The 16726-nt window shown below is 43.1% G+C and overlaps 1 protein-coding gene across 1 annotated transcript in view; it reads right to left on the bottom strand.

Annotated features, from left to right (window-relative positions):
* The window catches only part of LOC138514591 (olfactory receptor 1f45-like), a 50977-nt gene that overhangs the window by 15358 nt on the left and 18893 nt on the right, over positions 1-16726 (bottom strand). Inside the window, exon 2 of the mRNA XM_069630044.1 lies at positions 11597-12544. Within this exon, the coding sequence (XP_069486145.1) occupies positions 11597-12544 (948 nt within the window). The remainder of the gene's footprint in view (positions 1-11596; positions 12545-16726) is intronic.

The raw sequence follows: 16726 nt of genomic DNA, 5'->3' as shown, positions 1-16726 counted from the left end.
CAGCGATCCTACTAGGCCAGGTGTCATTCAGATCGCACAGGTGCGTGGGAAGGGGGGAGAGACAGTGCAGTACATGTGAATAGATAAACAATAAGTAAGTAACGGCCATCATGTGGCAAGTACATGGGTAAGTGCAGACATCAGGTGTCTCTTTAAAAGAGAGACCAAAATACACAAAACCTGATTTATCTCAAGCAAGGTCTGATTTGAGGGAGTGTTCCATCGAAAATGTATCCCTGGAGTTGAAGTAGGAAGGCATCTTGGTTGTACAGATAGGGGGGAGATTCAAAAAAGGAGTCTGTAATCGAGGTAGAATTGAATGTAGCATCTGGTGGAGAATCAACATAATTTGTAACCAAAGAATCATGTTTGTCACATAAAACGTCACCCTTCCCCAGTGCATCCAAAGAACTGTCTGGGATCTGTGTGCACAGGGGAACAGAAGGTGGGTCAGATAGCAAATTACATCCAGTCTTTGTTTTCCCTTGAGATGGAAAAAAAAAATATTAATTTTATTTGTGACAAAAGGCAAAGAGGCAGATAAAATCTTACTTATGGCTGCTGTTGTCTCAAGGGTGGAATATTAGGACAAATGTTTCTGGCAAGTTTCAGGGGAGAGCGGAAGAGGTACATTTATGGCAACAAGCATATCTCCGTCAGAAACATACTGAACCATCTCATGTGTTATAGTCAAAGTTATATCGTTCTGTAGTTCACAAATAATGGTGTATAAAGTTCTGTGTGGGTCAAGGCGAGCCATCCAGTCAGTAAGCTAGTCAGGCTTCACAGCCAAAGGAATATCAGTCTTCTGTAGTGTGGGAAGAAGGGCTATGAGATTTTAATTCTGAGGCTCACATTCCCAATTGTCCTTGTTCAAGGTTTCCATTATTTAAGGGCTATGAGATGGCGTTCCGCTGTCACAATCCCGAAAATGAGGGACAGAAATTCAAGCTTACAGTTGATGTACAGGTATGCAAACTTTCAAATAAATATCTTTTCAAAAGTTATTTCAAAGAATAACAGTTCAGTACATCTCACCTCGCACAGGGTGATCCAAGCTTCGGCTCTCACAAAATACCAAACTCCAATCTCCAAACACCAAACACACTGCTGCACACTGTGCAGCACTCCACGCATGCGCAGTGTACTTATTCAAGATCCGGAAAGAGGATAATCAAAAGTGAAGGCAGACTAAAATATCCCTCAATGCAGAGAAAATAGGCAGAGCTCCTGTCGCCTCTCCTGTACCAAACACACTGCTAGCACACCGTGCAGCGCTCCATGCATGCACAGTGTTCTTATTCAAGATCTGGGAAAGAGGATAATCAAAAGTGAAGGCAGAATAGAATATCCCTCGATGCAGAGAAAATAGATAAAGCTCCTGTCACCTCGCCATTAGCAAACACACTGCTAGCACTCAGTATCATGTAATTTTGGGCCTCAAGCCATGAAAAGGTTACACAATCAATTAATGATACAGTGTCAGAACACTAAAGAAAGTGAGGATCAGTATTTAAGGGATGATCCTCCAACCTATTTGAGGTTTCTTCTACAGAAAAGGAAAAGCGTGTTGAGCACAATGCATGGTGTATAGTTGAATCTGTGAAGCAATACTGGGCCATGCATGCCTGCTCTGTGGTATTAATAAGGCTTCTTCTCTGACAGTCAGGAAATACCTTTCTCTCATTAAGAAATACTAGTGTACTTTACTGGGCATGCCCTGTTGCTAAAGGTAGGCATTACACCAGTCACAAGATACTACTTGTGCCTAAGAGCACTCCACATTCAGAATACTACTGTGCCATGAGAACCAACTGCAGTCTATCCCCTCCTGCCCGCATCAGTGACCCTTAAGAGGAACATATTCAGGTTAAGAATTGCGCCCCCAGAAGTGCCAAAATGAGATTTTTTGTGAGTCGCTGTGACTGATCCAACAGAAACACAAAACAGGATGCTCAGGATCACCTCTTCAGAAAGACAAACACTTATGGGAAGGCCATTCTCTTAAGCCCCAGCACACCAACCTATGCATGTATGTATGTATTTGTTGGATTGATAAAGATCAAACCTATGCTGAAAAGCAACAAGATCCTGTATATAGGGGATGCATCTAAGGGGTTATAGGTATGGTGTCACGAATTGAGCTGCATGTTCTGGGGCACATGCTTCTCTATTCTCAGGTTTGTGTAGGCAAAACCATTGTCTTTTGTGCTTGAAATTGAAGTTCTTAAGGAACTGCACACAAAAGAAACAATGGCTGGACGAAAAGAGTTTAACTGAGGTCTTTTGTGTCCCTTCCTCCTTTTTGTGGAACCTGTGCTTTCTGTACAACTGGTCCCAGAGAAAAATGGATTTCTGGTTGTGATAACAATAGGTAAGCTAGTTGTGAATGTTTAATGAGGCTGCTTTTAGAAAAAAAAGAGCTGGGCTTGAGATTTGTGTTGAGAATTACTATTTTATGATGACTACAGTACACTGGAAACTCAATCTGTTAAAGATATAGGCTTGTGAACAGTTTAGCAAATAGGTATTGAGTGCAGGTATAGTTTGCTTCCTCCTCTTCCAATGTGCTAGGTTTATTTCTGATTCCTTAAATGTGTTTCAGCTCAAGATCTTAATCTCAACAAAAGAATAATCAGAAAAACAGATACAATCCTGCAGCACATGCGACAACGCCCTGCTCAAGTAACTCTGTGCTACACACAGATGACAGATCTCCACCACTGCAAAGGCCAACTACTACCAGAACCTTCCAAGTGCATATAGGAAAACACAGCCCTCTTCAAAGCCATCAAACATTGCAACAATCCTCTACACAACCCGCTGCTACTGCACTCCATCAAAAAATCCACTGCCATCAACTTTTTCTTCATCAACAAGATTAGCATGATATGCCAGCAAATACACACCAATGCCACATCTGACAGCACACCACACATCCTGTCTCACAAAACCAACACTACCTGGACAGGTTCAGGGACACTCACCATGGAAGACCTCACTGACACCCTAGCATAACTCAAGAGTACCTATTATGTGGACAACATCCACCCTGCCACCATACTCATGAACCATCTCAATGAAGCATTCCGCCCTTACTTGGCAAACATCAACATCTCCCACACTCAATGCACCATCCCCTTGACCCTCAAAACCAGTCAAATCATCACAATTTTCAAGAAGCGAACACTGGAAACTAGGGCACTCAGCAATTACCACCCCATCACCCATTTTCTTTTTCTAGGCAGGCAAGATTGTTGAGAAAGCAGAACTAATCCAACTCATTGATGCCAACAATCTCTTTCAATCTTAGCAGTCTGGCTTTAGAAGGAGATCAAGTACAAAAACTGCTATCAATAAGGTGCTCTATGTTGCCCTTAACATCCTCAATGATGGGCATCCTTGCCTCCTGGTTCTCCTCAATATCTCAGCATCATTCAACACATTAGACCACTGGACTCTCACCGATATTCTACATTGCTGCATGGAGATCAGAAAGACCGCCCTTAGCTGGTTCAAGTCTCATGTTGCTAACCACCACCAATTCGTCCAAATGTATTTTTCCAGATCACCAAATCTACCCATCACATTTGGAGTCCCCCTCTTGATCATCAACCTTTACACAGAACTGCTTGTAACACTTTTAGCCCCACATAACAACCATATCCACCAATACCCAGATGACACGCAGCTATACCTCAAGGTATCCTCCATAGAAGTCATCCACAGGCTCAAGACTTGCCTCATATTGATCCGGTCCTGGATGCCCAGTACTAACCTAAAGGTCAACTGCTGCTGAATTCCTACTGCTGACCAGCAACACCAAACAATCTGAAATCCAGACCTGGTTCTACGCTATGAACCTCAAGGGCTTCACACCCCAGTTGACCATCTGCACCAAGTGTGTTGGGTTCTACATTAACAGCCACCTCTCCTACAAGAAGCAAGGAAGACACAAGCGACTTGTTTTCAACCTTTCCTCTGACAGAAAATCAAGTACTTCCTCCCAGCAAACAACTTCTGATCTGCTTTCCAAGTCGTGGTACTCTCCCACCTGAATGTTCTTCTGAAAGGTCTTCTGGCAAACATCATAGCTAAGATGTGTCCTACATGTTATGACATGTTATGTTATGGGAATTTGTAGAGTGCAACATTCACCCAAGGGCATCTTGATGCTAAGCAACAATCCCAGGTAGGTTTTTGGCAGCATGAGTCATTAAAGTACTTTGCAACTTCAACCACATCTCCCCAAACTTTATCTATCTTTGATGTCCAGTAAAATAATACCATCCCTGTCTCCTGAGTCCCACATCACCTAACAAACACACACAATCAACATGATTATGTGTGTATGCTAGGTGCTGGGGGCCCAGGGGGCAGACATGGTATTTTTTTACTGGACATCTATGATAGATGTCCAGTAAATAGATACCATTGCTGTCCCCTGGGCCTCACATCCCCCAGAAGGAGAGCTGATTTTGGCCAGTGGGAAGGGGGATTGTGCAACAAAGGCATTTTTAAAATGCCTTTATTGTACAACCCCCCACTCGCCAAAATCAGCTCCACAGACCAGCACCAACACACAAACACACACACACACACATTTGCACAACATTCACACAGAAAGCACTTGATCATTCACACAGCACCCATCATCATACGCTCACTCATAACACAAGCATACACGCATCCAGACACATTTAAATAATAAATAAATGAACATAAGCGTACCTTCTGCCCCGGACCTGAAGTTTCCTCCCAATCGCTCCAGCTCCTGTGTATCATGAACAGGAATCAGCAAGCAAGAGCTGACGAAACGCACCACTCAAACCTGCTCTGACTGTATGTGCGAGGAGGCGCAAGAGCACCCCCTTGCACATAAAGAGATGGAATTCCCAGCCAGTATTTCCAATGAGCTATGCAAGGCTGCAGAAACAAAACAAGTGTTTCCCTTTGACAGTTTAGCCAGCCTATGAGCGCTCACTCAGTTGGAAAAGGCAGCTGAGAGCGCACTCATCGTTTCACTGGGCTGGCTGCTCGGCTCCTCCATATTAGGCTAGGGGGCCGCTGGGTCTATGCCCCCTGTCCCATTATGGAGGAGAAAACAGTAAGGAGATGCTGGATATTGGATGTAAGTGATGAGCTGCTGACTGTTCATCCTTTTTGAGTAATCAGAAACACACAGTTTTGTTCTGTTTACAAACATCATTATGCAGAAGAGCTAAAACTAGATGCACTAAGGGGATTGATGCTGGAAGGAAGGGGCAGGAGTGAAGAGAAAAGCTACTGGAGCAAAGATGCCATCATCCTTAGGATTCTATTTTTATTTTGACATTTAGTCAGCTATCAAGGGTCTATCTAGAGCTGATTATTTGTAGGAATAATAGGCTGATTGCAAGCAGACTGCTCTATCTATGCCTTCACGAATTGAAGCCGTGACTATGTGCGATCATGCCAAATGTGACTGATTTTGAAAATTGAGATGGTGTTCTGCTGAGTGTCATTTTTAATACATTTGGCTGTGAATATTATTTACAATTTGTTAATGTTAGTCAGAATCCTGTGCAGTTCCCTTAGGGGCCACTACACACAATTAAGACTACAAGTGGTAATACAAGTTCACCTTTGTTACAAGCCTGTACTACACTGCTAAAGTGGTAGCAGTAGTGGAGCAGCCAGACTTATCTCAAGAACAAATGAGCAGTAGTAGAGATTACAGAAAGGACCACAGTTACTGTGAGTCAAGCAAACACTGACTCAAGGTTTCAGGTAAAAAAGATAAGTACATTTATTTTTAAACCATCTATTGTAAAACACCTCACTTCTAATACTTTAAAATCACATGTAAAATACACTACACAGAACCAGTTCAACTTGTTCCAATGAATTCAAGGTAAGTACATTAGGATTTGACAGACCAATGTTGCGATACTAACGCGTAACGGTGGATAGAAATGCTCACGAAGTTAAAACACACTTTGTACTTCAGAATTTCAAACAAGGGAAAAGGGGATAAAATCACAGGCAATACTTTTGTCAAGGCAATAGGATCAGAGGACTCATTCAAAGATACAGATGAAAGTCAATAGGCCTGCGCCAGTGCTATGGAGCAGATGCTCTGTTGCCGAGGATCACACGTTGAACAGTTCGAGATTCGAGATGTCAAGAGTACTTAGATATTGTCAGATGGAAGGAAAAGTTATAAGAGGGAAGGAAGAAAGGACAAGCCTTTCTGGAGGAAAAGGGTTCACCCCGATTCCGGATGGTCAGACGGAGAGAACGAACAAATGTGCACAGTACCTTATTCCATTGACGAAAGCTGGTGCCACAGCAGTTGTTCCTGGCACTTCCTGCACACTCACGGTTCCTGCGGCTTCAGTCATGGGGACAAGAAGGAGGACGTCTGGAGCGATCTGCATTACCCAGGGATGAGGCCAGCAGCAGCGAAAAGGCAACGATGAATAAAAGGTTTGTTCCTTTAAATCAGGAGGGGGCTCTTCTGATGGCTGTCCGGAACACTACAGCACAACAGTGATTTCGACCCAGGAGAGGATTCTCTGACTGAAGAAAGGGTGAGCTGGTGGTTGATCACACCAGGCTCAAGGGAAGAAGACTCCGAACTGGATCTTCTCTTGTCGTTGAAGGGTAGATAGCTCAGGACTGCACAAGGGCTTCACCGGGACTCGGGGTTGCAGCAGCCCTCTTCTTCCCCGCTTCTCTTCGGTTCTTTGCAGTTCCATTGGCGACTCTGCCTTCTAGCCCAAGAGTCCTGCCTTTTATGACAAAATCCCCCATTCACACAGCCTCTCTGTCAATCACACAGCAGGGGGGTTGCCTGGCCCGGACAACCACCTCAGCCAATAGACACAAAGTGCGACTTGGGTTTCCAAGGAAACCCTGTGCAGGGGGTGACTACACCCCTCCCTCACATTCATCCCACCTAGACACCCAGCTGCCAAAGGAGGGCTTCTGGACAGAAGCCTGCCAAAGGTCAGCAAACAAAGGAGGCAAACCTGGTTTGCCGCACAAAGAAAGACCCAAGAAGGATGTTAACAAAAAGAAATGTTGATTAAAGCTAACCTGAGCCGAAATAAAAAGTATTTGGGCAAGCGGGTTTAAAGTTCGAGGCTACTAAAATAGCTTAAAACATTACCACGGTATGTAATATAAACGCGGTAGGAAAATTAGGGTTGATACCACTGCCACCAGCCAAGTCTTAATGTTAAGGGAGCGAAACAACGCTCCAGGATACACAGATAAAAAGGGCTATAAATTAACCCTTTCCAATACTCCATATAAGATGGGGAGTACTGGACCTGTGGTTAAAAAGTGACTATGTAAAGTTAATGGCAACTTTACCTTTTCTGGGGGACAGTAGTCAACCCCAGAAAATGGAGTCGGTGGGAAGTCTAAAAGACAACCCTGTGTCACTGCACTGAGGGTGCTGTGTAACACACAAAGGGTGGGGCTCTTGAAGTGGTGTACTCCAGAGCCCACAATCACAAAAACAGTATAAATACACAAGGCAAAACACAGGTAAGAGTGGGGGAAAAGCTCACACTCTTACCAAGTGAAAAAATGAACTCCAGAAATCCAGCAAAGCTGCTGAGGGACTCACTAGGTAAGAGAAATTAGCCATAGAATGAGAATTCTCCGTAACAGTTAATGTAATTTTATAATGCAAAATCTGTAACGAGCAAAACCAAGCTTTTATGATATGATGTGATAGGATATGGCATTTATAACACGACTATATACATGTGTTTCAAGACATGACGAGGCAAGGGAGGGGAACAGAGGGACGACAGAGACAACTATCTTACTAGGCCACGTGACATTGAGATCACGCAAGGGCAGGGGATGTGGGGGAGGGGAAGTGTGAGGGAGAAGGGGGCGTGGAAGTGCAGAACATAGGATAACAGAAACAATAAATAGGAACAATAAATAAGAAGTGCAGCAAGCTGGTGGCAGGTGCAAAGGTAAGTGCGGACATAAGGTGTCAAGTGCTGGTAGGGGCTGTAGGGATACAGAAACAGCCCCAGAGTGCAAGGGTTGCCAGAGGGCAAGGGGGCATTGCAGGTATGCAACTGGTGGGGAGGGTTTCAGCCAGGAGTTCATCAGGGAAGAGGAGGAGAGAAAGCAGAGGCAAAGAGGAAAGTCTTGAGGTGCTTCCGGAACCGGCGATGGTTCGCCTCAATTTTCAGGGAGGCAGGGAGGCTGTTCCAGAGGGAGGCCCCAGCCGAAGAAAGAGATCTACCACCAACGCGTTGCTTGGAGAAGCGACTGACCCTAAGGGAGTTGGAGGTGGATGAGCGAAGAGCTCTAGAGGGAAGATATTTAGGAAAAGAGAGTTGAAGGTATTGAGGCCCCAGGCCCCAGAAGGCCTTGTGGACAATGCAGATGGTTTTGAATGTAACCCTCGCAGTCACTGGGAGTCAGTGCAGAGATATCCGTCTTGGAGAGATACGATCCCTGGGCTTGAGGCCAAGGACAAGTCTTGCAGTCCTGATCTGGATGAGTTTTAGAGGTCAGAGAGTAGAGGCAGGTAGTTTTAGAAAGAGGCTGTTACAGTAGTCTAGCCTAGAGTGAACCAGAGCTCTGGAGACAGTGAGCTTCTGGGGGAAGGAGAGGAAATGAAGAATACCCATGAGGAGGTGCAGCTGGTAGAGTGCCTTCTTAGAGACATCAGAGATGTGAGGATAGAAGGAGAGTGTGGAGTCAAAGATGACCCTGAGGTTTTTAGCCTCACAGGAAGGTGCCGGTAGAGGGCCCAGGGTGGGGGGCCAGAGTGAGAGATGGAAGGCAGGAGCAGGTGTCCCAATGAGGAGAACCTCAGCCTTACTGCCATTAAGGTAGAGATTGTTGGAGCATTTCTGAATTGCGGACAGACATTCAGGTATTTGAGAAGGAGCAGAAGAGACTGAGGTGAGCCTGAAGGAGAGCTGAGTGTCATCTGCATAACACTGAAAGTTAGAACAGAAGGTAGAGATGTGGTGGGTAAGAGGTGCCAGGTAGTGGTTAAAGAGCCATGGAGAGAGCTGGGGAACACCACATGTAGAGAGAGAGAGACAGAAGAGAGGAAGGATCCAAGTTGGACCTGGGAGGGTCGATCAGACAGAAAAGAGCTCAATCAGGCTAGGGCCTGACCAGTGATATCCAGGTGGTCACTAGGACGATTGGGCAGGATGGCATGGTTGACCGTGTCGAAGGCAGAGGGTAGATCAAGGAGAATGAAGACAGAAGGAAGGTTAGAGTCAAGATTAGAGAGCAAGTCTTCACAGGTGTTCTGGAGAGCAGTTCCTGTGCTGATCTGAAGCCAGACTGGTGGTCATGGAGACAACCAACAGATTCAGTATGTAGATTAAGCTGGGAGATGGCCAGCTTTTCCAGGAGTTTGCCCAGGAAAGGAGTGATGGAGTTTGGGCTGTAGTTTGCCAGACAGGAAAGATCCTCAGAGGGCTTCTTAAGGATTGGGTGCACAAGGGAGTGCTTAGGGGGGGGGGGAAGGTTCCAGTGGCAAAAGAGTGACTGCAGAAATCGTCCAAGGCATGAGCACGGGTGTCGATGTGGTCCTTAATGGTTCTGGAGGAGCAGGGTAGCACCTGCTTTGACGACACTTTCATAAATCGGACTTGTCTAGAAACATTGGTGGAAGTGAACAGGGAGAAGGACGAGATAGGGATAGGAGATACAGCCAGAGGGGGGCCTAGATTGATAGAGTGAGACCATATGACACCATCCAATACCCAGGAACAAACAGAAATACCAACAAGCTCAAGAACAGCTACCAAACTAAACACAAGTTCGCTAAGCCACTCCAGTATGGGACAGGAGTACAAACACACCATACAAGCCTGCAGACAGGAAAAGCATATACTGTACAGGTTACAACGTGCCTTTCCACTATGCAATAGATTCAGGTGTGATTATTTTTGACAAGAATGATAAAACGACTCCACCTCTTAGTTGGTTATTTCATATGTTTTTATTTATGCCTACCCACTAATGGGTAGACTGCCAAGGACTGTCGAAGGACTGTTGAAAATTGAAGAACATCTTAAACAGTTGTATATATATATATATATATATATATATATATATATATATATTGTGCAAATTGAATGTTACACACACAATGCCAAGTGGCACTCAGAAAACACTTGAAGAGATTGCATCCTGACACTGTCTCAGGAGGCAAGATGCAGTGCACAATGTATGTGTATTCATTGTAGGCCACATTTCATCCAAGCTAAAGAGAGCATTGCTAACAGCATTCCGATACTTCCTCCACCCTATTTTCTACCATTCTGCATTTTCCTCCTACGAGACACTATGAGTTATTTCACAACCCAGTGCTCTTTCCAACCTTTGCCAAGTGAAACTCCAGTTCCATCCCTTTCATACAAATATTGCCCTTCTTTCCATGGGACTTGTCAGTGTTCCAGCTTGGTTTTTATTACCATTGCATGCCTCCCATGAAGCACTCTGGTAGGCCTCTGCACCACTGTGCATTAAGCCTCTCATCGCATGTTCTCTCCAGCCAGAACACCAAGAGAAATCTCTGACACATTTTTTCGCACTCTGACACATAGATTGGCACCAGCCCAGCTATGATGTGACCTTGGATGTTCTGCAAGCCTCTACATGTTATGCAGAAGATAAGTATTACAAGTCTGGGGGTTATGGTGAAACGTCATCTAAGATTTTTTGGAAGCATGGCAAGGTTTTCTGGGATTCAGTACAATGGGACACCTGCATCTCAGCTAGGGGCTCTGGGAGTCCACAGAGATACCAAAAATACTTCTCTGAGGTATGGACCCTGGCAGCTGATCACTGATGTATGGGCCTATCTAAACAACCAACTACATTTTGGATGGCCCTTCACAGAGGCACACCTAGACCCAACTGACCTGTGGTGACCATGGACCATCATCTAGAATCAGAGGACATTAGGCTCTTGGAATGAACTCATGGATGGGCATAAACTGTTGTGGTGTCCCACCTTTAAGTTAATCTATGAGGGTTGCCCAACTTTGTTACAGGAAATAAACTACTTGTCTGGGGTGTTACCTTGAGACAGGAAGCATGTGGAATCTTTTGAACATTCTCAGTGTGATAGTGCTCCTAGTGGGGAGTGTTTGACATTTGGAAGGAACTTCAGGGCTGCCAGTGACCAGGACAGGGAGATTTTGCATTGTGGCTCAGACCCTGTGTGTCACTCTCCTGCACAAGAAGGGTTTTAACTTGGGTGAAAAAGGCTCGGTTGTTGGCAAATAAAATTCCTCAAGCCCCTGAACACTCTTACATTTTATCCTGTCACATGCTTGTTTATTAGATTTATTGTAGGATCATTAATTTTCCTCTACATTTGTTTCAGAGAATTATTGGTGATAATGGGCAGTAATCGTAATCAGTTTTTCTGAACTATTGGACAACAGTGTCAAGGGAAAAGTGCTAGTTTGGGATTCTCAAATGTAAAGACAACTTGCATTTAGCCTATCCTTAAAACTGTTTCAATTAGGTCATATATTGGCATTTTCTATGTTTCTGGCACTGCGTTTGAAGTGGGATACTATAGGACGCTTGGCTGACATACCATCTGGTTCAAAACATTTCGAAGGGCCTCTATCATCTCTTTGTTCCTCAGTGTATACACAATTGGGTTGAACAATGGTGTGCCAACAGTGTAGAGAAGTGAAAAGGCCTTGCTGAAATTGAGCACTTGACTTGCTGATGGCACCATGTACATAAGGATAAGAATCCCAAAGTACGTTATGACAATGGTGAGGTGGGAGCTGCAGGTCGAGAAAGCTCTTAGCTTCCCATTTGTGGACGGGATCCTCAAGATAGTTAAGATAATGTAAATATAAGAGACAATTACCAACAGGAATGGGGTGGAAAGTACAACAAAGGAGAAAAGGAAAACCTCCATCTCAATATGGGATGTGTCAGAGCAGGCATCCTTGATAATGGGCGCCAAATCACAGAAGAAATGGTCCACCGTATTATCTTTAGGAAACTGCAGCCTGCACAGGAATGTGACATTTATCAATGAAATGACTAAGCCAACTGCCCATGTGCTGACAGCCAGTTGAAGGCAAAGCCTTTGATCCATGAGGGTGGCATAGCGTAGAGGGTGACAGATGGCCACATACCTGTCATAGGCCATTACAGTTAGCAGAAAACACTCAGTGCCAGTAAACCAACTAAAGAGACTGAATTGCATAATACAGCCATGACAAAGAATGCGTATGCCCTCTCCAACATGGGAACCGAGTAGCGTAGGGATGATGGAGGTTGTGTAACAAATTTCCAAGGATGACAAATTGCCCAAGAAAAAGTACATTGGTGAGTGAAGGCGGATATCCGCAGATATTGTAATGAGAATCAAGATGTTCCCAGCTATTGTGAACATGTAAATGGCGAGGAAGAGCAGGAAGAGGATGGGTTTCACTGTAGGAAGGCTCTGGAATCCCAGGAGAAGGAACATTGCCACATCAGTGGTGTTTTCTGGACATTCTGCATGTGCCGCCATTACAGCCACCTACAGGAAAGAGCACAAGGACATATGATATTGATGAAAATAGAAAATGCTTAATTACACATGCTGCCATACAATGTATAAACGGTGAGAGTAACTTAGGCCAGCAGGTTATTCATTCAACATGTACAAATGCATAGACTTTGTCAATATTTCCACAAATTGTCGGAAATTCAAAGCTAAGCCATTTTCAATATTAGTCAACTTGATACTGCAATCAAATACAACTCCTTTCCTTAAATGTATTGTAATAGACATTAAGGGATATTTAATTGTTCACAGATATTTATTTTAGTTGAAAAAGTATTTGCCATGGTTATTGGGATAGAGAATAAAAGTGTTGCCGCCTTTGCCCCGCCTCCTTCCACGTCATCACACTTGCATATTTTACTTGCATTCCAATTGGTAAAATAAAGGATTATTCACAGAAGGTGCTAGTAGTGTTCACCGACCAATCTTGATGGGCAGGGAATACAACCCCAGGAAATGTAGACCATTCTAAGAGATAGGCCAAAAGTGTTCCAGAACCTAGTCACGTGTACTTATTATTGGACCTGCCATTAAGTAGCCTTACTCTGAGAATATGTCTACATTGAAAGTAACCTTTACAGTGGAACAGCTCCCTTGGAAGTGAAGAGGATATTTTTTGTTTGTTTTCAAAAACTAAAGTGCCTCTCACACAGAGTGGGATTCTAGGAATCTTGTATTCACACAATTGCTGAGATTTAAAGTAGCTTCCCCATTTTGGAGATGCAGGACTACTACGGATGAAAAAAAAAATATATATCCAGTCTGGCGGCACTGATGTAGATAAATCTAGCCAGATAATTACATTTATCATGCTTGTTTTACCATTTATTGACCAGTGAAAAATGGCATGTCAGAGTAAGACATTATGCCCAAACTGACTGAACTAATAATATATTAGGCCATTCTAGCCACATAATACACATATCATGTTTGCTTTACACTAGATGCCCTGGACAAAATGCCATGCCACAGTAAGAAAATATATTCTGACTGGCTGCACCAAAACAGACACATCAAGCCATATAACATCACTGACAATGTTTGCTTTACTATTGATGCCCAGAAAACATGCAATGCCACATTAAGAAAATATGCGTCTACTGGCGACTACATGAATGAGTTACACAAACCAAAGACACTGGACCTGGCACCAGCACACATTTATATAGCACACAATCTCTCATTCACCCCTGCACCCACACAGCATACACTTGGTTATTCACACAAGCACCAATAACGCTCACAAGCTCATGTTTGCACACGTACAGACATAAACAATGCTTGCACAAATACATTCATAATATTTTCTTTTCTGCAATCCGGAGTCTACTCAGTATCATACTGCCCGAAATGAATACTCTCTGTCTCCCACACATCACCAAACAGGGACCAGGAAGGAGGGAGAGCTTCCAGGTTACTGCACATGTGCGGTGAAGCTGCAGCACATTCATCATGCCATGTCAGGCCCTCTAAATGCGTTGGGACGTGCAGGACTGTTCCCTACACACATTCAGACCCACAGTACAAAAGCCTGCATCACTAATGGGCCATGCAGGTTTGGGGAAGCAAAACAGCCCCAGCCTTGCATGGCCCATCGAAAATGCACGCTGGGGTACTAGAACTGTCAAAGAGAAACCACCATGTTTCCCTGTACAGTTGCCAGCCCAAGAGTGTTCCCCCAGCTTCTTAATGCATTTTGAGGGGATGTTAAATGTTTTCACTGGGCTGGCTTGGTTTTTCCATGAAGGGTGGCAGGTTGGCACCCAGTCACCAATTACGGACGAGCCACCCATCTGGGATTGTGCCTAATGTCAATAAGCAATTACAAGCTGAGGAATGAGGCAGAACATTTTATTTGCGACCAATTAATACAGATTAATAAATATCACTTTCCATACTTCATGTGTATTTGGCTACTGGATATACCAGATCAAGTTAGCAATTTATAGTTAGAACTTTTGTCTCCCAACCCTCAAGCCTGATTAACTGCTTCCACCTCACAATCCGACTCACTGCATTGTAAGAAGCTGTCTGTGTTCCATCAAATCTGATTTCTTATCTATTGTACCTTCTTTTGTGATCAAAGGAGAATTTCTCCGTCTGTATACAAATAAATAAATACATAAATAAATAAATAAATAAATAAATAAATAAATAAATAATAAATAAATAAATAAATACATACATATACATACATACATACATACATACATACATACATACATACAATACCCCTCCACTTACAGTGTGATTAATTTCAATTGGTCTATAACCTGAAAATCCATACATGGTGACTGATGCAATAGAAGTTACGTGGACAGAATATACATCACAACAATCAATCATTACAAATAAGGCTGAACAAATGAATTTGAAAGCTATTCATTTGGATAGAGGGATGCTATTGCAGAAATTATCCTCCAAATGTAAGTGCCAAATGTATTGTAGGCAATGGTTCCCTTTTCTTCGCCCATTTTCATATATTGCAAAAATGCATTGCGTCTGAGCTTTAACTTGTTAGAAACCCAACAAAATATTGGAGCATGGAAAAAAATCCCATATGAGAACCATACATGTAGACTGTGCAATGCAGATAAGGAAGCCTCCAAGGATTGGTTGAATGACCTTTTGAGGAAGTAATAAACATCAATTGGTCATTCCGCTACCAAAATTAGAAAAATATCATGGTGAATAACATACACAGACAGATCAAGAATATTAAGGGTAATATAAAGGACTAGGACCATTTTGCAGATCTACATAATAGAAATCAATTTGATGTATTAAATTATTGCTCGTCCTTACATCTGTATTTGTATTTATATTTGTATTTCTTATGTGTGTGTGTTTTATTCAAGGTTATTGTTGACATACTTAAATGTTACTTTAGCACATGGCTGCATATGAAAAGCACTGATTACTGTATGTCACAAGTTTATTTTTATGTTGATTATGAATGTCAATTTTACCTTGACAAATTGAGTAATAGGTTCATGGAAAAACATAATAAATAAAAAATGGGGCAGTAAGAAACTCCCAATTTATTAAGGTCTTTAGAAAAAATGATTATGCAGCACTAAGAATTTGGAAAGAACCCTTGAAGGAAAGTGTGAATTAATTACCACATATACCTCAATGAATGGCATAGAAAATGTTGTTTATTATGGAAATGTGACTATTAGGACACGCTTTGTTACAATAGTACTCTAACGCTAAGTCCTAATGCCATAAGGGCCCCCCTCTCGTTCAATATGTAGAAACCTACAGACACATATTGGCGGCATTCTCCTCGGCTTTATGAAAGATATGTTAAAGGATATCAAACGTTTGTTAGTGACTATAGATCAATTTATTCTGACCAATTTTGGAGCAGTATTTATTCTGGAGACCCCCTTATTTTGATAGCTGCAGGAAACCTCATATGGAGAGCAGTTCGAAAAGAGCAGTTACTGCAGCAAGGGGCCGTGAATCTACTTCTCTGGTCTTACCTAGTTGGATTGCCTTGGATTGCATGGACTTTGCAGCGTTTACTTGGAAATGTTTCCAAAACCTTGAAATCCTGCCCTCTTTACCCAAAATCCTACTTACTGCCCATGCACGAGCATTTGCGCGTGCGCATTTCTGCAAAAAGCAGTGCGAAAAGAGCAGTAACTGCAGCAAGAGGCCTTGAATCTACTTCTCCGGTATGAACATGAACAAATTCTGTACTTAACAAAGGAGCCGTGTCTGAAAGGAATCCACTTGACTGTAATAGTATCCTTTTGCATTCTAATCTAGGTCTTACCTAGTTAGATTGCCTTGGATTGCTTGGACTTTGCAGCGTTTACTTGGAAATGTTTCCAAGTCCTTGAAATCCCGCCCTCTTTACCCAGGATCCTACTTACTGCCCATGCACGCGCATTTGCGCTAGCGCATTTCTGCGAAGAGCAGTTCAAAAAGAGCAGTTACTGCAGTTGTTGTGGGTGAGGTGGGAAGCGTGGGGATATAAAGCTCGGAGTTTGATTATAGATTCGTTTTGTATGGTTTATTTAGCCAGTCAATTTTATTTTATTTCATTTTAACAACGGAAATCTCCAGGTTGCATTTTCATTTGTGTCAAAGATAATTTGATTGTTTTACATCTATTTGATTGGAACGAACATGCCAGGCACTTAT

This window comes from Ambystoma mexicanum, chromosome 12 (genome assembly GCF_040938575.1).
Source record: "Ambystoma mexicanum isolate Mex_15411 chromosome 12, UKY_AmexF1_1, whole genome shotgun sequence".
Classification (NCBI taxonomy): domain Eukaryota; kingdom Metazoa; phylum Chordata; class Amphibia; order Caudata; family Ambystomatidae; genus Ambystoma; species Ambystoma mexicanum.
The sequence above is the reverse complement of the archived record's forward strand: the minus strand, read 5'-3'. Positions and strand labels throughout refer to the sequence as shown.